The following is an 18,757-nucleotide window of genomic DNA, read 5'->3' on the forward strand; positions in this document are numbered from 1 at the left end:
ACTCCAGAATCAGGCCAAGTTTGTAGGACAGACCAACAACGTTGCTCGCCATTTTGTCTTCCACGAGGAGAAGATGATCGAGGTAGACTGGAGATAGGGCACTTTTGCGTGATATCACCATGAGACATTCCGTTCCAACCTCGTTCCCAGGTGGCGGGTCGATAGAAGACCGGGGAAACCCGCCGCCATATTGAAAGCCGAGAAGACCCTGGGAACGCGGTTGTTCAGCACTGGAACTAGCCTAATCTTGCCCATAAATCTTTGCGAAGCGTGTGCCGCCAAAAACATCGTTCTCCCCCGGCTTTCAGTGTGATCATCTATTGTCTCTCAGCCATCACGAAAATATGCCTGATTACGAGGATGGAGAATCATCAAGTAGCGAAAGCACAACACCTGAAGAGGTATTACCATGTGAATAACCATTACGGGTCGAAGTTTGGTTGGAGTTGTGGTTATTTTGAGGTCAAAAAACATACGTTGTGGTTGGGTGACCTTGCTGTCGAAAATTGGCCATGTGCATTTGAAATTTTTGTTGATTCAGTTTTGAAATGGTTAGAGTTTTCTTGTGTTAAGACCCCGGAATGCTTAATCAAAGATTATTTCCAAGAACGTTGATGAAAAGACTTGGAGTGTATCGATAGCAGTGGTTATACGTTATTTTGGATCGAATTCAGCTAAGCTGCGCTTGCCGGGCTGCTTGCTGGTCGTAGCTATAGAAAATTGAATTTTTAAAATTAATTTTACGACCTTTAATCAAACTGTAATTTATGATTGTTACGGGTTTTGAGGTACTGACGATCGTAGGACTCTGTTCACTCCCGTGGGACGAAACGGTAGTTTCTTACGGATAATTGCCAGCTTACATTATCTCATTATCTGTTGACGTAAACGAATAGCATCATACAAGCTACAGGTGCGAAATGCTCTTACACCAGTTTTAGTTTGTTTATTGTTGCCTGAGAATATCAACTTCTTTGTTTTCCTCTGTTATTGTGCTTACATTGTTATCAGCATGGTTTCTGGCAAGCTAACATTTAAGGGAAATCTCCAAGTATCCCTACCCTACCTCCTGTTTTTAACTCGGTTAAATGGCATTTAACTGCTTTAAGAATGTTATTCACTAGCTTTGGTTGATTAATTTTGGGACAAGGTGTACCTTTAGTTTGAAGTACAACCAACGTTTTAGGCTGAGAGCTGTACTTGAGACTGAAGGCATAGTTTTTCCTTGTACAAATCTCCCAGTTTTTTATTAACATATGGCTTGGTTGCTGGAGCTCAGTTGCATCTCAATTCTCCTGTCTAGTAATTAAGAGATCATTCAACTTTATTATCTTGATGAGGTTGGTCTATTCCTTGTCAACCCTTGAAGGGATTGACATGTAATTGGTTACATTGCATTCTTTAACCAACATGTAATGACCCCTCAGGCATCCTACACTGTAGGATACCCCCAGTTGTTGTGTAAAATTGTCTGGCCTTAGAAAGAGTAAAATCTGTTAAATCTTACTCCCAGGAGTCACTGGGTTAATGAAAGGTGTCACTTCAAAACTCTTATTGACAGTTGAGCCTTGTTGCAAAAAGTTTTGTTTCTTCTTTAGTCTGGTGATGAAGTTGAAGAACCAAAGGCTTCTTCTTCAAAAGGAAAGTCGGCCAGTTACCAGCCAGCACCACAAGGATATGAAGAGAGAGTTGTAAGAACTGCTGAAATTATTGTTAATTTAATTTCTTTTGTGTAAATGAGTGTTGTCCTAACGTACATGTATATATGTAAACGGCACAGAAATCCTTATAGGCCTTACATTAATGCGAATGTGATGCGTGAATGAAGAATCTTCACTGATCAAAGTGATACTTTGGACTTAACTGGAGCTTTTTATGCTGAGATTAATGTCTAGGGCTAAACCAGTGGTGACTAACATACCATCTAATACAAAAAACTTGTGTAGTACTCAACGTGACATGAATGGGGATAATTGTTACTTTACCCAATCCCGACGAAGGATACAACTGTAAGCAGACAGTGTTAAAAACAAGGATAAGAGATCTCAGTTCAAATTGTTAGAATATAGGAGTCCATTCATGTCTCGTTTTCGTTGTGTAATGGTTACGAAATAAACGAGTCACACTCCATTAACTACGTTTTACAATGTTGTTGTAAAACTTTAGACGTGTAATAAAGTAGCTAATGCCGTTAAAGAGTGCTCAATACACTTTTAAGTGTAGAGCTTTGAATAAGAAGATATAACGAAGAGACATAATTCTCTGTTACTCCGAGTTTCGTGCTCACGCACTCATCAGACAGTATTTAATGGAGAATAAACCTATCAAGTTATATATATACACGCGGCGTCTATTGATTATAAAAAGCAGGGCAGTGCGGTTCTAATTGCAATTAGGTGTGAGAAAAAAACTAATAGGGTATTGTTTTTAAGTCAATTGTTCCGAAGGTAAAACTTTAGATATAATTATTTATAATCCATGTTTCCTAAATTAATTATGTTATTCTTCATGGAGTAATTAAGTAACATGTTGTTATTTATTTACTGTAGGAAGCTGATAAGGCCACAAGGTTTAACTATCTGTTAAAACAAACAGAGATCTTTGCTCATTTTATGAACACAACAAGAACAAAGAAACAACCGAGTAGTCCTTTGAAAATGAAAGCTCCTCAGTTCCCAAGCAGAAATAGAAAATTATCTGATTGCGGAGAGTAAGTGCTTTTTGAAACTTGTCATTTTTCAGTTCTCCTTTTGCCTCTTGCCTAGCAAGTAGTTTATCGTCTTTCTCCTGGGAACATTACACCATTAAATTGGGGATGAGCATGGGAGCTGGTGCCGTAAAAGTTAGTACAGTGCTAACCTGCGATCAAGCGTACTTTTCTTGAGACAGGGCGCTAAAAAGTACGCCTGATACAATTTCTTAACGAGTCGTCTGCCGCCCACCTGTCAAGAGTGATGTTATCATGTGTCATGCTATAAATGTGAGCCAATCAGATTTTACCGGAAATTACCTGCACACTGCGATTCAAGTAAAGACGCGACAAAAACAAAATAGTACTCTGGCTTTGATTTCTGCAACCAAAGCTATTTCTGCAAATCCTGCTTGACAGTGGGTGCGCTTTCTCTGTTCAAACCATCAAGGAACAAAGAATTTCGAGATAAAATGGCAGAAAAAGCCCGAATTCTTCATGTCATCATCAGGCACAATCAACAGAACAATAAACTTTATTTAAACTCGAATATTTGAGATGCCAATAAAAGATGCTATAAAAATAGATATGAGGAAAATGGACTTTGAGAAAGTCTAGTTTTTCAGCAGCAGCTACTCAGCTATCATTTTGTTAGAAGTGTGTTCTGATTGTTCAGCGATTCCGTAAACAGTGTCGAATTTCTCTGTCAAGTTCGGTTGATTCCCCGAATGTGGCAGCCCTTAAGTTCCATTCGGTTCTTTTTGGATTCGCAACTTGCTGCTTCCGAATAGATTCCAAAGGACTTGCCGCGACTACAAACGTTTTCGAGTTGGTGGAAGAAGAACGATGCATTTTCTTCTAGAATGCTCAGGCCTGTATTACCGGTAATAACACTATTGCGAAATCCCGTAGGAAGTACAACTGTAATGTCTTCTTTTACTCAAACCATTCTTAGGATGCATTCTCTCCGCTCTTCCTTTAAAGGTTTTTGGAAAAAATCTGAAGTCGAAGCAACAGCAGCTGTAAACAGAGCCTAAACATCACTCGTGTTGAAATCCTTCTTGGCGCCCATAATTTCATCAGCTGTTAACCGACAAGAAGTATGATTTGCAATTCTGTAACCAATCGGAGCGAGGCTCCAAAAGCTCTATTGTTTTTCGGCCAATCAGAGTAAAGTCCAGATTCTGGACTACGAGCAGACGACTCGTTAAGAAATTGTATCAGGCGTACCTTTTCCCACCATGTCTAAGGAAAAGTACGCCTGATCGCAGGTTAGTACAGTGCAGCTTAGATATATCTGAACCAAAAGATATGTGTAATTTGCATCAGCCCAATATGCGTATATGTGTATGCATTGTATGCACAGTCATATGCCTTATTAGTATTTATGGGCTAACGTATTGTTTCTTCTTTTGTTAACAGGTCATTGTTGTTTTCAATGACTTGACAGCTTGCTTTAAAGCTTGTCTTTATTTTGAATATGCGTATACATACAGTATACTTCAGACGAGACTTACTGTAGTTAGCAAAATGTTAGCTGAAACTAACATTAATTTTTTTCAATTGGGCACTTGACAGAAAATAAACAGACCGAACATTCATTAAAAGGGAGAGTATTTTGCCGTTGAATAAAAAGTTTACTGTTTTTTGTCAAATAGAACTGGGGATAATGCTTCGACAATCCCATCTTCATGGAGCAAACACAACCGAAAGATAACATTTCTTCGGCATAAAGTAAACATGGTCCAAGCAAGCGACTTGCCATAGAAACTTTGATATTTTACACTCTCGCACTTGAATGTGGCAAGCAGAAAGTTACTATTTAAAGACCCAAAGTTTCGACGCTCCTTTGTAAGTGTCTTCCTTTTAAATGCTACCAAGATTTTGTGTTTTTCCTGTTCGTAAGCAGCACGTTCCGTTTCTTTTGTTTTCCTTTTTGCCAGAAGTGTCGAAACAACTTGTAACTAAAGCCACATTATCAGCTGAGACCACCACTCGCCCTTTGCTCTTTGCTAAACGACGAGCTAACAACCATGCCAGCGGTGTGATACATGAAAATTGAGCCTGCAATCGTTTCATGGAAAATACCGCGTGGTCAAAGGTGGCACTTGATGCCTTGAGTGTTTAAGTGCTGAGGAAAGCTGCATGTTTATTCCTTCTTTTCTGGAAGTTTCCATTAAATGGAAAGCAATTAGATCGAAAGTACATTCTATATTATAGCATTTGGTGGCATTCACAAAAAGACATCAATTACAACTTCACTCGTCCAATGGACGACCTTTGGAGTTTTTATAGTCGTCCAGACGGGTTTTAAGTCGTCTGGGAGGACCGGACGACTGCCAATGTGGATCCCTGAGACAATAAAGATTTTGCAAACGACTTGCCAAGGCGTGCCGAAACACAGAACTTTTCTTTGAATAAAAATAACTAAACAAGAGCGGCGCACCATAGAAACTTTGATAAACAGTTCTTTCTTCAAGGAAAGAGTATTTTATCATTTGAATGAATGATATGTGTCAAATATAACCAGAGATATCATTTTTTCGACAAGGATCTTCAGATCGCTTCAGATGATACTTGCAGTGACTTGCCGACGCTTGCCGAAAAACAGATCTTTCCTTGCAAAAACAAAGTTAACTTGTTAAAATAGGGAGTTCAAGGTGAAGCAAGTGTTAGTAAACAGTAGTTTGGCGTTGAATTTGCTAGGCAGTCAGGACCAAAATGTAAAAAAAACACAATTTCTCAAAAAGGTGGATATTATGTGGACTCCCAGACACCCATCTGGCTAAAAGCCTAGTGGGAAAAACATTTACTTCATGGCTCGAAATTGCTACTCACTGGTCGCCAATGCGACCAAAAATTGAGTGCTGGCGACTAGATTTTCAGAACTGGTCGCCAGCTGGCGAATCACGTTTTGTCTGATAACCCACGATAAACAGAAGACAGCTTCTGCATATGATGAAATCTTTCGGGACTGGTAGCTAGAATACGACTCACCCTTCTTTTCCCACGAAAATAATGTCTAAATACTTCAAGAAAATCGGTTTCACACACTATTAATTAATAGCACAAAATGTACTTCGATATTCGATCACCGCATTTACTAGGCGCCATATTGTTTTAGTGGCCTCATGGGATCGTGGGCGCACTTAAACACCATGTACTTCTTGCCAGTTACGTGAGTTTTTGCAGCCGGAAGAAGAAGATTCTGCAAGAAGGTTAATTGAAAATTTAAATCCATCGTCAGTTGTGAATGCTGAAATTGTAGATTTAGCCAAATTACTGAAGGACCTTCTTGGAACTAGCTTGATATTGATAATGAACCTGGATATCACATAATGAGTTTGAAATTTGCATGGAACCTTCAAAAAGCAACCTGTGCCCTGATCCAGGCACCACAGGGTGGTATCCCTGGCAACCAGCAAGCAGAAACTACATGTACCCAACACTAGGGATGTTGGGTGGAACCACCAAACCTTTCCAAAAAACAAACTCCAATCACCCAGGAGCATGTGGCATGCATATGCAAGTCAAAGCCAAGTATAGCTACCTACCAAATATGGCTGGCAGATTCCCTGAGACAGCAATGCCACACCAGTCATGTCATCTTGTGTGATACATATGCTAAGGCTTTGGCTGGTGTCCAGATATAGCGCTGATAAGCATTTTTTTACCATCTGTGCAATTCCTGAATCAAGTGGTCAGGTATACATGTATATACTATTACATCCAGCCACTGTGGCAGCTCCTATGAGAAAACTGTGTGTTGAGAAATTGCCTGGAATTCCTGCAGAGGCCATAATTTGACAAAACCACCGAGGCAAAACAGCACGAGAAAGGGGGTTGCCCATTTTGACGTAGAAACAAAGGCCCTGGCCTCTCAACAATAGATAATCCAACAAGGCATGAACTGCACGGAAGTATATAAATTTGCCCGAGCCAATATGAATTCAGAACCCTTTGCTAGAGGGGACAGTCTTAGAACTAAATGCACGCATACTTGGCGTGAAAAGGCTGCATAACGTATTGGCTTGAGATTAACCTGCCTTGATTACATTTAACCCCATTCAAAACATCAATAATTGCAAATTGTTGTTTTCACATACACATGCAGATGCTCTAGGTTCTATTCCTTTCTGGAGTTGTCTTCAGTAACCGTGAATTGAAATTCACGGTGCCCTGCAGTGTAGCTAAGGGAGTTTAAAAGGCTGTCTCCACAAGGAGAGTAGCCTGATATTTTTAACATGCTATATAGTTGACTCTCATGTCGTGATGGCAACCAGTTTCTGGGTATTGTATCTTGGGGTTTGGCTTTTTGATCAAGACTAATTAGAATTATGCTTAATAAAAATCTGAAGAAGTGCATATACTGTAAGTCATAAGACGTAGTATGTATTGTTCAAGGTCATGATGAATGACAAATCCTCTGAACTTGCTTGATTGCAGCCATCGTCATCGCCGTACAGAGCAAGAGGAAGATGAAGAACTGATCAGCCAAAACAAGCATGCACAGACATCTGTTCTTCATTTTGATCAGAATCCCCATTGTAAGTGACCTATTGTTCCCGTGCTGTGACAAGTTGTGCAGCAATTGATGTACCATTTGAAAAGACAGCGGACATCGGAGATAATGATGGAGAGTTTTAGTCAAAAGATCTTTGCAGTTGCAATATGACTTTCAGATTCATAAATTTTGTTTATTTTCCTTCATACTCTTACCCCTTAGCTTATATTAAGTATTAGTATATTGACTAAGATAGGTGTCAAAAATGCAAATTCTTGCTACTAGTTTCTGTAACAAAAGGGCAAAAATTAGTTCCTTCTCATTTATCCTGACCCTGCATGTGTCTGGCTCATTGTTCCAGTAGAAAGCAATACAGTAACTCATACAGCTGGTTTTTGTAGCTTTGTCCATCATACACTAATAGAAAATAAATCTCTTTTTTTTTTTGTAGTCATTAAAAATGGTGAAATGCGGGATTATCAGTTGAGAGGACTCAACTGGCTGATATCATTATTTGAGAATGGAATCAATGGAATTTTAGCTGATGAAATGGTGAATAATTACGTTCAGTAGCAGTTTGAATTATTTGAAATTGAAAGATTGGAAAACATGTTTGAAAATGTAAGCTGGTAACAGAGAAAATAATTTCTTTTATTTTGTTGTTTGATTTGTTTGTGTCCAACAGGGTCTTGGCAAGACACTACAGACCATATCTCTGTTGGGTTACATGAAGCACTTCCGAGAGATTCCTGGTCCTCATCTTGTTATTGTACCCAAGTCTACTCTGGCCAATTGGATGTCAGAGTTTGAGCGGTGGTGCCCAAGCATTAGAGCTGTCTGCCTTATTGGAACACAGGAGCAGAGAGTGAGGAAGTGCTGTTTTTGGTGTAATGGATATTGAAGTTGGGTTTACAAAAGAAGTGTTTTTTTTTACAATGGGATTAGAATTATTTTGGAGGACTCCTTATCATTATAAAACAAGAAAGCAAATTTATGCCAAAGATACCACCAGGAACGTTCTCTAAGACCTTCATGGCTTCCCCCCTCCCAGTCAAAAAAAGCCGTGTGCACACATTAGTTTTTTGAATAAATTATGGTTACCCATTTGACACTTGCATTCATTGAATGAAGTTCATTGTCAATAATTCTATTATTAGGCAGCATTTATCCGTGACACAATGCTTCCTGGTGAGTGGGATACTTGCATTACATCTTATGAGATGGTCATCAGAGAAAAGGCTGTTTTCAAGAAATTTGCCTGGAGATACATCGTCATTGATGAGGCACACAGAATTAAAAATGAAAAGTCAAAAGTAAGTGAAAAACAGTTTTCTGTGCAAACTCTTTCTTTTTCTTTTTTTTTCTGTTGTTTCTGAGAAAGTCAAACCATGAAGGCTCACATGGCGAGGTTGATTGAAAGAGCCAACTAGGGGAATCCTATGATGAGAATTTGCAGCATTCCTCCCCAGGCTCCACCCACTATTTGTATACCGTTTGACCGCTTTGCAATACAGGCATGAGGCACTCCCTGAGCAAGGTGCAGAGGCCCCTCATCCAGTGGTCCACATGGGCAGGGTGGGTATTATCCAATCCTTGCCAGTACATTCCTCCCCCCCCCCCCCCCCCCACCCCTTGTTTATGCCCACTTTGTGTGTGTGTGTGTTGTGTTTTAATGCTCACCCAAGCATTAATCCGTGCTGAAATGCGACTGGGCTTATTGCTCAAATTTCCTTTGTATCAGTTCACCAAATTTGATGTGGCATGAATTTGTGTTTTTTCGTTACTGTAGCTCTCCGAAATTGTGCGAGAACTCAGGTCCACCAATCGTTTGCTTCTGACTGGAACTCCATTACAGAACAATCTTCATGAGCTTTGGTCACTACTGAACTTTTTACTACCAGATGTCTTTAGTTCAGCAGATGTAAGTTAAATCAGTAATATTGTTGATTCAATTTAACAACTGAATTGCTTGTTTGGGTGCCTGAAATATCCAGGAGCATCTGCCACTACAGACAACCAGCTCCTGGATGAAGACTACACCCATGGCTGGCAAATCCCCTCAACCCAGTTGTGTCCCCTGTGGGGAAGATGGACCGCTCAGTCACCTGTCACACTGATAAAATCAGTGGAAAGAGGGAGGGAATGGTGGGGAAAGTACTTATGAACAAAGCACAAAATTCCAATGTTTAAAATCAATTTATTTTGTCGTGGACATAAGGTCCAGGTGTTAGCGAGTGGCCTTACATAATAACCAACCACAGAGGATGGCCAGCTGCTCTCTGTTGTTGAATCTGTTAACTTACCTGAAAAGAGATATGATAAAGACCCATTGGTACAGCTGACCTCAGCTCTAACCCCACCCCCTTCACTAATAGTAGTGAGGTCAAAATCAACAGAAAAAGCTGATGTGACATTAAACATTGTTTCTGCTTTTGATTTAGGACTTTGATGCTTGGTTTAACACGAATTCCCTTGTTGAAGAAAAGCAGCTGGTGGAACGTCTTCATTCCGTAAGTATTAGTAGTTTCATGTTGTCAGTAATATACCAAATAAATAACTGCTTGAAATAGCTTTCATTTTGATCAAACTTTCAGGTACTAAGACCATTCTTGCTCCGTCGACTCAAGGCTGACGTAGAAACAAGACTTCTTCCAAAGAAAGAAACCAAAATATATGTTGGACTCACAAAGATGCAAAGACAATGGTAGAGTTACCTTACTTCCTATAATTAATTTTTTTAATTGGCAAAAGTAGCACATGAACGCCTATTTAACGATTATTGTTGTATACATCTGCAATGTAGGTACACCAAAATTCTCATGAAGGATATTGATGTTGTGAATGGAGCAGGCAAATCTGACAAGATGAGGCTTTTGAACATTCTCATGCAGCTGCGGAAATGTACAAATCATCCGTACCTGTTTGACGGAGCAGAACCTGGTATGTCATTTGCAATAGCTGAGACGGGTGGCTCAAACCAGGTTCAACGTTTCATGGAACTACATTATTTAGAATGAAAGATTGTACAACACTGTATTACATATTACCAGAAACCCATACGGGTTGAAACGTGTAACACACGTTCACAGCTTCCGAATATTCAGTGCAAACTGATTGGTTGAATGTTTCAGTGCTGAGTACCTTATTTGGAAACCCCTCGCTCTTCATGTTCTAAATATGGTACTTAGAAAATTGAATATCCCAGAACGCAAGGGGCCGTTACATGTTTCAACCCTTATGGGTTTCTGGTATTACCAAATATCTATGTTATAATATTTACAATGGGAAACAACAAGAATGGCCGTTTCACATTATTGCTTGAAATAGTAATTATTATAATGTGATAGATTTCAATAAAAACATGATAGCCTATTAATAGTTTCAGTGCATTTTGTTTCAGGCACTAATTAATTAATATTGGTATTTCATATACCATTACCTTGGCATTTTGTGAAGCTGTTATAGATTTTATCTTACTAATAGACTGTCACTAAACAGTAATATTATTGTTGACATTGGTTTGAGCCACCTTAGAGGAATCTTCACTCCTACCACATGGAATGTTATTTTTTTCAATGAGAGGATTTTCGTCTTAAAAAAAAGGAATCTTAGATGAGTTAGTCTGAATGAACTACAACAATGAACACTGCTTTGCTTTTGGTGAGCCAAAAGTAGAGCTTAATTATATCCAGGAACTGTATGCTGTCAGTGGAAACAGTTTTTAGCAGAAATATTCTTATTTGAAATGAAATGATTTATCTTCTTGTGATTGTGTTTATCAGCTCACTTAACCCTTTAAGCCCCGATAGTGCCATATGGCACTCTTGCGTGACTGCATCTTATTCCCGATAGTGCCATATGGCACTCTGAGACCCACGTACATTGTAACCAATGAAAAGTGATGTTTTAGCGTTGCTATGAAGCTCTATTGTTTTTGAACCAATAGAAAAGGGTTTAAGCTTTCATTTGATGTGAATTATGTCATAGGTTTTCACTTAGCATCAGTCTCAAAATTTCAATCGAAAACTATGGCGGCGATGAGCGAAGACGAAAGTGACGACGGTGTGTTTTTAGGATTCGAAGAGGAAGATCGAGAAGCTATTGCAGAATGGAGGCAAGCTAGATTTGAAGCTAGACATCAAAGCGACTTAGAGTCAGACATTTCTGTGTCTTCTGTTGCAACCGACGATCTCTCAGACCTAACAGACTCTGACGAAGAAGAGACATGGAATGAGGGCGAACATCCCGTAGACGTTGCACCATTTACTGCCGCTACTGGCCCTACTTCTGGCGTTGCAGAGGATGGAACAGCGATTGATTTTTTTTATTTGATGTTCCCAGAAGAACTTATTGAGCAAATCGTCCTTGAAACGAATCGTTACGCACGGGAATGTATTGCTGTGAAACCAGACCCAGAATGGTTCGACACAACTCTCGCCGAAGTGAAAGCGTTCCTTGGACTGCACGTGCTGTTTGGAATAAAGCAGTTGCCTGCCACTCGCCTTTATTGGAGCAGCGATCCTCTTATTGGAGTTACGGCAGTCCAAAAAGTCATGTCAAGAAATCGATTCGACAAATTATCGCAACATCTGCATGTCAATAACAACGCGAATCAAGTCCCTCGTGAAAATCCTGCACGCGACAAGCTTTTCAAAGTTCGGCCCGTTCTACATCGCGTTGTTGAATGTTGTAAAATGGAACTAAGACCTGATAAAAATTTGTCTGTTGATGAAGCGATGGTAAAGTTCAAAGGACGTCTTGGAATGAAGCAATACATGCCAATGAAGCCAGTCAAGCGAGGGATTAAAGTGTGGGAAATAGCCGAGGCGTCTAGCGGCTATGTTTACAATTTCGAAGTTTACACAGGGAAGAGACAAGATGGCGTTACTGAACACAACTTGGGGTATCGTGTTGTTTATAACTTAACTCGAAACATTACAGGGAAAAATCATCATGTTTATTGTGACAATTTTTTCACAAGCGTTAAACTTGCAGAAGATCTGCTGGAGGACAACATTTATCTGTGTGGAACGACGCGAGCAAACAGGAAAGACTTTCCGAAAGAACTTGCAGCAAACAATGCGCAAGTGAAACGCTTGAGGCAAGGAGAGTCGATTTTTCGGCGTAAAAACAACCTCGTGGCAACTGTGTGGAAAGACAAAAGACTTGCTCATTTTTTGAGCTCCCAAAGCAATCCAGTTGGAAATGAAACAGTGAACCGCAAACAACGCGATGGGACTGTTATTCCAGTACGAAGTGCCCCTGTTGTAAAGAGCTACAACAAGAACATGGGAGGTGTCGACCTACATGACCAGATGCGCGGGTATTATGCCGTCGGAAAAAAGTCAAGAAAATGGTGGCGTTATCTTTTCTGGTTCTGTGTCGATGTCAGTGTGGTAAATGCGTTTATTTTGGAGAAAAAGGCCGTGAACCACCCATCAAGAACTCAACTTGACTTCAGAGTTGAACTTGCCAACGATCTGATCGGCGATTTCAGTAACCGAGCAAGAACTGTAGCTTCTGATCAAGTAGAAGGAAGCCACTGGCCTGTTCCCTTTGGAAAAGGGCGATGCAAACGCTGCCTGAAGCGAAATCAGAAAACTTTTTGCAGAATGGGCTGCCAGCAGTGTAACAAGCGTGTTTGTTTGGCATGTTTCCCGAATCACATCGATGACCTGAGCTAATGCGTCACAAGAGCGCGAAATTCAAATTCAAAGTTTACTTCGAAAAATCGCTCGAAAATTCTGGACTTATCACATTTGAAATTTATTGTAATGTATATAGGATAGTTCTTAAAATTTGCAAGTTCTGTTGTGCATTTCATTCAGAAAATGAGTCTTTTTGGCTTTCTTATTTCCAAGACATTCTAAATTTGAGTGTAAACAGGAGCATTTTCAGCAGTTTTGAAATCTTTAGCTTGCTCTAATTCATGTTATAGTTCACCATGTGGTGTGATATTTGTCTAGAATTAAAGTTTATTTCTTGCTGAACATTTTTTGTCTTAAGTGTTTTTTCGTCTGCTTTGTAGTTTTTGAGATATAAGGCATTTCATCAGACATGGTTGAAAAATTGAAATTAGGCCATGAAGTGCAAAGTAGGTCCCGGGAATAGGGGGTCATGTTTCCTCAGTTTCCTGTGGGGCTTAAAGGGTTAAACTTTCAAATTTTTCAGGTGCTGCGATCTTGAATAATGAAAAATATCGTGACCTGTTAAGCTTGTCCTGTTGTTTTTATTCAAAACCTCTTTGTGGACAAATAAGTTTCGAGCTTGTAGTATTTTTTTATTTGTAAGGTCCTCCTTACACCACTGACCAGCACCTGGTTGACAACAGTGGCAAAATGCGCGTACTGGACAAGCTGCTTTGCAGACTTCAACAGGAAGGCTCCCGAGTACTGATCTTTTCTCAGATGACAAGAGTGTTAGATATCCTTGAAGATTACTGTCTCTGGAAAGGGTTTGACTACTGCCGTCTTGATGGCCAGACACCTCATGAAGAGAGACAAGCCCAGATCAATGCTTTCAACATGCCAGACAGCAGCAAGTTCGTTTTTATGTTGAGCACCAGAGCAGGGGGTCTGGGTATCAATCTTGCTACTGCCAATATTGTTATCTTGTACGACAGCGATTGGAATCCTCAAGTTGATCTGCAAGCAATGGTTAAGTATTGATTTTATATGAAGAAAGAATTTAGTATTTTACTGTTCTCTGTTTTGTTATGTGGCACTCAAGGAAGTGATGAAAGAAGTAGGAAGAACAATGCAAGGAAAGGGAATTTTTAGTTGTTTATGATACAGCAAGCAAAGCTTTTTTGTCAAGGGACCACTGATATTTTATTTTCTTTTTGGTGTCTTCATCGCTGGGTTTTAGACTATCATAAAGTCATGCCAACCTTATTCCATAAACATGCTTGTGAATACTAACAATACTACTCATACACTGAGCTGCAATATAGCATGGGGTTTATGCCAATCACAACTCACTCCTTTTTTATAACATTTAGATATAATTATGTGCATTGGTGCAACAGTAACTTGTCCCATTGGATGTTCATAGAACTTTAATGCTCAGGTGCCAATTTAGTTCCTCGCTCTATCGAAAATAACATTAATGATGTGTTCTTTCATTCTTGTTTTTAGGACCGTGCTCATCGTATCGGCCAAAAGAAACAAGTGCATGTGTTCAGGTTTATTACAGACAGCACTGTGGAAGAGAGAATTGTGGAAAGAGCAGAGATGAAACTGCGCCTTGATGCTATTGTCATTCAGCAAGGTAACTTTATCAATCACAGTAGAAGCAGTGTTCTGTCCTGCCACACAAGTTTGCACTCAACTGACAATTGGCAAAATTTATTTATTTTTCTAGGCCGCCTTGTTGATCCTAACTTGAAGGTTAGCAAAGATGAAATGTTAAGTATGATCAGACATGGTGCCGATGAAGTGTTTGCTTCCAAAGACGAAGAAATCACAGATGAAGACATAGATGCTATCTTGAAGAAAGGTGAAAAGAAGGTAATTAGCCACTTTTATATCCTTTTGTCTCATATTAATTTTTCTGAAACAAGACATTCATCAGTCTGTCTGTCTGTCCTCTCAGCTCAGTTGGTAAGCAACAGTGATCTACATGCCGGTAATCAGGTTATCTTGTAAAGTTGTCCACCTGGTCAAAAGATTTTTCTTCTCAGTTTGTATCATCTTCTTAGTACGTGTAGATCTTGATCACGAGGCTAAGTTGCCTAATGCATGATTAGGTTTAATCTGTGTTGAATATTATGACAACAACCCTTAGGAGATAATCCTTCTCTGACCAGTTGCAACGTTGTGGTTGTAATGGCTTGGCCTGGCTATATTTTGAAGGAATTCTTTAGTCTGTGTGTAACATAATTTGACCATTTTTGGTCCACGTGCTTTGCAAGAGCTACATGTACTGTGTTTTCATTTGGTGAGTCAAACTTTTCGTGAATGAACATTAATTTTTCTTTTCTTTTGTTTTCGTTCCATCTCACAGTAATGCTTATTTTAGGCTTCTTTTTTCTTTATGGCTCATTATTGGAGATCTCTCTTACATGTATTTCCAGACTGCAGAACTAGAAGAGAAGATGAAGCAGTTTGGAGAGGGATCACTGCGGAAACTCGCCATGGATGCACCCACGGAAAGCATCTTTCACTTTGAGGGGGAAGATTACAAGGAAAAACGCAAGGTGATATCATCTCTCAAAGCTTGCAGGTGTACCTCCTAGCCCTGACTGTAAATGTTCTGTCTGACTGATCATCAAATCGGTGTCATTGTGTTTGTGCGTATCACTTGGTATCTGTGGACACATGCTGAAGTGTTACGTTTCCAAGGTTCCCGACCACTGAAGGAACCACATCTATGCCATCCTTGCCCCAACATAACTTGTTTGTATCTCTTTTTTAAACTGTTTATTTAATATTCTTCCTTTTCTACAGACTGGTGGTATTCCTCATTGGATTGAGCCTCCAAAGAGAGAACGTAAAGCAAACTATGCAGTTGATGCTTACTTTAGGGAAATGTTAAGAGTCAGTGAACCAAAAGCCCCCAAGGTAAGTAATTTTACCATTTCACTCAATCACTTCCTTTCATGGACCATCTTTACACTACAGGCACCAGTTGTTCAAAAGTTGGACAGCGCTAGATCCATTGGATAACTCAATTATTGGTTTTTCTAGTGTTTATCTGCTGGATGGTGATTTATCAGGTGGATATAATGTTATCTGCCTTTTGAACAACGGAGACCAGACAAGGCAGGGTTTTTGTTTTGGTTTTGAGGAAAATAAGAGCATGTAGACTCTTTCTTCCTCTGCCTTGCTTTTTGTTGCCGACATTTGTTTAATATTTTTGCCCCCTCTCTCTAGACCTCTTCCATAATGGTGGCCAAATAGTCCTGTTTTAATGCTAGTAAGCCATTCTAGCCTTGCTATGACAAGCACATTTCAAAACAATTTTTGTTTCAAAATGAGGGCAGTATGTCTAATTAACATAAATAATTCAAAAGAATGTTAAGGTGATTGCCATTGATGAAAGTGGTCTATTGTTGGATATGAATGAAAGGGGGTAGTTTCTAACGAAACTGTGGTGCTGCGTCAGTGGGGAAGTAGTATACAAAAATCTTGGTTTTATCAATGGAGTTGATAATGTAAATTGGCCACCGTACAGAGATTCTAAAAATCTCACCGCACAGAGATTCTTAGAATCTCTGTATGGTGGCCAATTTACATTATCAACTCCATTGATAAAACCAAAATTTTTGTATTGTTGGATATGGCCTCTTGAGACTCGGCTATTAAGAAATAAGTTGTGTCTGTTGCAAAAATCCATGTTACAAGGGAGGAATAGAATTGAATATGGGGCCAGCAAGATTAAATGTTATGACTTGATCAGTACTTCCATTGATACCAGCCTTGTAGCAGAAGGACCCATCAACATTAAATAAGGTGACTTTTCCTTAGTGTTACCAAACAGGAAGGGGAAGGGAATAAAAAAGCTAATGTAGCAAAAAAGGTTACACACAGCAGATGGCAACAGCTACTTTGATCTTTGTTGTTTCAGGCACCTCGGCCACCAAAGCAGCCAAATGTACAAGATTATCAGTTCTTCCCACCGAGGTTATTTGAACTCCTGGACAAAGAGATTTATGCTTACAGAAAAAACATAGGCTACAAGGTAAAGAGGATACCAATAATGAATTGGTAGTTTTAAGAGCCTCACTTTCTAGTAACATCTGTTGTGTGTTGTTTGGATTTCTGAAGGTTGTCTAAAGAGGTGACCTATTAACTATTAAAAATAGTCTTATTCTTTTAAGAGAACATGGTTTTTGAGCAGACGTAGATGTTGTTAAGGGGGTGCATCATTTTTAGTGGACCTTCATCAGGGGCACCCAACAACGAATTTCAACTTTAAGCCTAAGAGGGACATTCCTGAGTTCCTTGAAATGAATAATGGCATTTTTGAGCCATACTGTATATTTATCAGCTAGAAAACTTTGATCTGATCGGCGTGCCTGGCCGAAAACTAGTGCCTGAATATTTTAGGGAATAAAATCTCTCTTTCAGAAATTGATAGCTTAAACTGGCTTAAAGTTGCCTTCCACGAATTTCCCTACGAACTGTTTGTTTCCCGAAAATGCTAGCTGAATTTTTTAAAGTGCCAAAAATAGGGAAAACAGCCTATTCGAAAACATAAGGGATCCTGTTCCTCTGGTTGCTAGTCGTTTAGATGTTAGCGACAAACCCCCGAAAGTCGAGGGCATCTCCAAGCAAAAGATTCGAAATTTCTTTAGACAGCAGTTCCTCCCAACAGATATTTCGCGAAATTTTGGCTTGGGTGCCCCCGCTTCATGTAGATGTAGTGAACGCTTTCGTCCCCAAGGTGTTCCCATTGACGAGTAAGTCGTCTGACGTAAGACAGGGTAAACTATAATTGTTCGTCTTAGGAAGCAAAAGTTGAATAGCTTTCTTTCGCTAAAGATGTCTCCCCTGTTTCTTTTAAGGTTCCTCGAGATCCTGATGACCCCCAGGGAGCCGAGAGACAAAAAGAAGCACAGCGGTTAATAGATGAATCTGAACCTCTTAATGAGGAGGAAGTGGCAGAAAAGGAGCAACTTCTCCAAGAGGTGACTTATTGACAAACCTTGCTTCCACATAGGCGGCCATCAGTCTGCAAGAAAGCTCGCTTTGATCCTTGTATTGTGGGTCTCAATCACGTGATCATTTACCAGATTAGTTCAACGAAAGAATAGAAAATATTTGCATTATAATAGGGCTCAATTCCGGGAGGTTTCGAGATATTTACCCAGGAAGCTTCAATCACCCGGAAGTGGTTTACATGGAGGTCCTGCATCCGATGTTGGAGTTTAGAAATGTTGGTTTTTGAAGAGAGGGGAAACCTGGAGAACCCGGAGAGCAGAAAAAAAGAACCAACAACAAATTTACCCCACAAATGGCCTCGAGTTCGCAAACCGAACCGGGGCCACATTGGCAGGAGACAAGTGCTATCAACACTATTCAAGGATGGCACAGTCGGTTAGTGCGCGGCCTTGGTGTAAGAGGTCCTGAGTTCGATTCCTGGATCTCGCATCCTTGTTTCGACTTCTTTCCTTTCTGTGTAGCTAAGTAGCTTTAAATTCCCGTAAGACAAAGCACTGATGGAGAGGGGGGAGTAAAATGAGAGCACCGTCGACCTCAGGTTTGTCAGTTGAATTACTCTTACGAGTTATCGACGTTAAATATGGTTACTTTAATTTACTTTACTTTACTTTTTACTTTTCTACGCCATTCCTGCGCCCAAAGGGCACCCTTCCGAACCTCAGTCTCATTAATCTCTATTTGTGTGTTCCCAGGGCTTTACAAACTGGTCGAAGCGAGAATTCAACCAATTTATCAAGGCGTGCGAGAAGTATGGGCGAGATGACCTGGACAACATCTGCCAGGACGTGGAGGGCAAAACGCCGGAGGAGGTGCGAACCTACGCGGCTGTGTTTTGGGAGCGAAAGGAAGAGATAACGGACATCGAAAAACTTATGGCGCAAATTGAACGCGGAGAAGGAA

At 40.0% G+C, this 18,757-nt stretch overlaps 3 protein-coding genes and 1 long non-coding RNA gene across 4 annotated transcripts in view; all 4 read left to right on the top strand.

Annotated features, from left to right (window-relative positions):
* Positions 1–271: 271 nt before the first annotated feature.
* Positions 272–18,757, top strand: part of LOC138015303 (SWI/SNF-related matrix-associated actin-dependent regulator of chromatin subfamily A member 5-like) — a 23,522-nt gene continuing 5,036 nt past the window's right edge. Inside the window, exons 1-19 of the mRNA XM_068862291.1 lie at positions 272–401; positions 1,599–1,691; positions 2,550–2,710; positions 7,136–7,236; positions 7,645–7,745; positions 7,879–8,058; positions 8,351–8,506; positions 8,983–9,114; positions 9,635–9,703; positions 9,788–9,897; positions 9,997–10,133; positions 13,485–13,849; positions 14,330–14,462; positions 14,556–14,701; positions 15,268–15,390; positions 15,641–15,754; positions 16,761–16,874; positions 17,701–17,823; positions 18,550–18,757. The exon at positions 18,550–18,757 is cut by the window's right edge and continues 44 nt beyond it. Of these exons, the coding sequence (XP_068718392.1) occupies positions 345–401; positions 1,599–1,691; positions 2,550–2,710; positions 7,136–7,236; positions 7,645–7,745; positions 7,879–8,058; positions 8,351–8,506; positions 8,983–9,114; positions 9,635–9,703; positions 9,788–9,897; positions 9,997–10,133; positions 13,485–13,849; positions 14,330–14,462; positions 14,556–14,701; positions 15,268–15,390; positions 15,641–15,754; positions 16,761–16,874; positions 17,701–17,823; positions 18,550–18,757 (2,623 nt within the window). The 5' untranslated portion in view covers positions 272–344. The remainder of the gene's footprint in view (positions 402–1,598; positions 1,692–2,549; positions 2,711–7,135; positions 7,237–7,644; positions 7,746–7,878; positions 8,059–8,350; positions 8,507–8,982; positions 9,115–9,634; positions 9,704–9,787; positions 9,898–9,996; positions 10,134–13,484; positions 13,850–14,329; positions 14,463–14,555; positions 14,702–15,267; positions 15,391–15,640; positions 15,755–16,760; positions 16,875–17,700; positions 17,824–18,549) is intronic.
* LOC138015304 (uncharacterized) lies at positions 3,442–3,739 on the top strand. The gene is made up of 2 exons (XR_011125530.1): positions 3,442–3,573; positions 3,674–3,739. It is a non-coding gene; the product is annotated as an uncharacterized lncRNA (long non-coding RNA).
* On the top strand, positions 10,984–11,820 carry LOC138016305 (piggyBac transposable element-derived protein 4-like). Its single transcript, XM_068863470.1, has 2 exons — positions 10,984–11,748; positions 11,811–11,820. The coding sequence occupies exons 1-2, from the start codon at positions 11,222–11,224 to the stop codon at positions 11,818–11,820; spliced, it is 537 nt and encodes a 178-aa protein (XP_068719571.1). The 5' UTR covers positions 10,984–11,221.
* On the top strand, positions 11,888–13,418 carry LOC138016761 (piggyBac transposable element-derived protein 4-like). The gene has a single exon (XM_068863944.1). It carries the CDS (start codon positions 11,888–11,890, stop codon positions 12,875–12,877), a length of 990 nt encoding a protein of 329 aa, XP_068720045.1. The 3' UTR covers positions 12,878–13,418.

The sequence above is a fragment of the Montipora capricornis genome, chromosome 9 (genome assembly GCF_036669925.1).
Source record: "Montipora capricornis isolate CH-2021 chromosome 9, ASM3666992v2, whole genome shotgun sequence".
In the NCBI taxonomy this organism is placed as follows: Eukaryota; Metazoa; Cnidaria; class Anthozoa; order Scleractinia; family Acroporidae; genus Montipora; species Montipora capricornis.

Bases quoted from the DNA above. Each gene is read 5' to 3' on its own strand.
- LOC138016305 (XM_068863470.1), top strand. From the start codon at position 11,222: ATGGCGGCGATGAGCGAAGACGAAAGTGACGACGGTGTGTTTTTAGGA.
- LOC138016761 (XM_068863944.1), top strand. From the start codon at position 11,888: ATGGAACTAAGACCTGATAAAAATTTGTCTGTTGATGAAGCGATGGTA.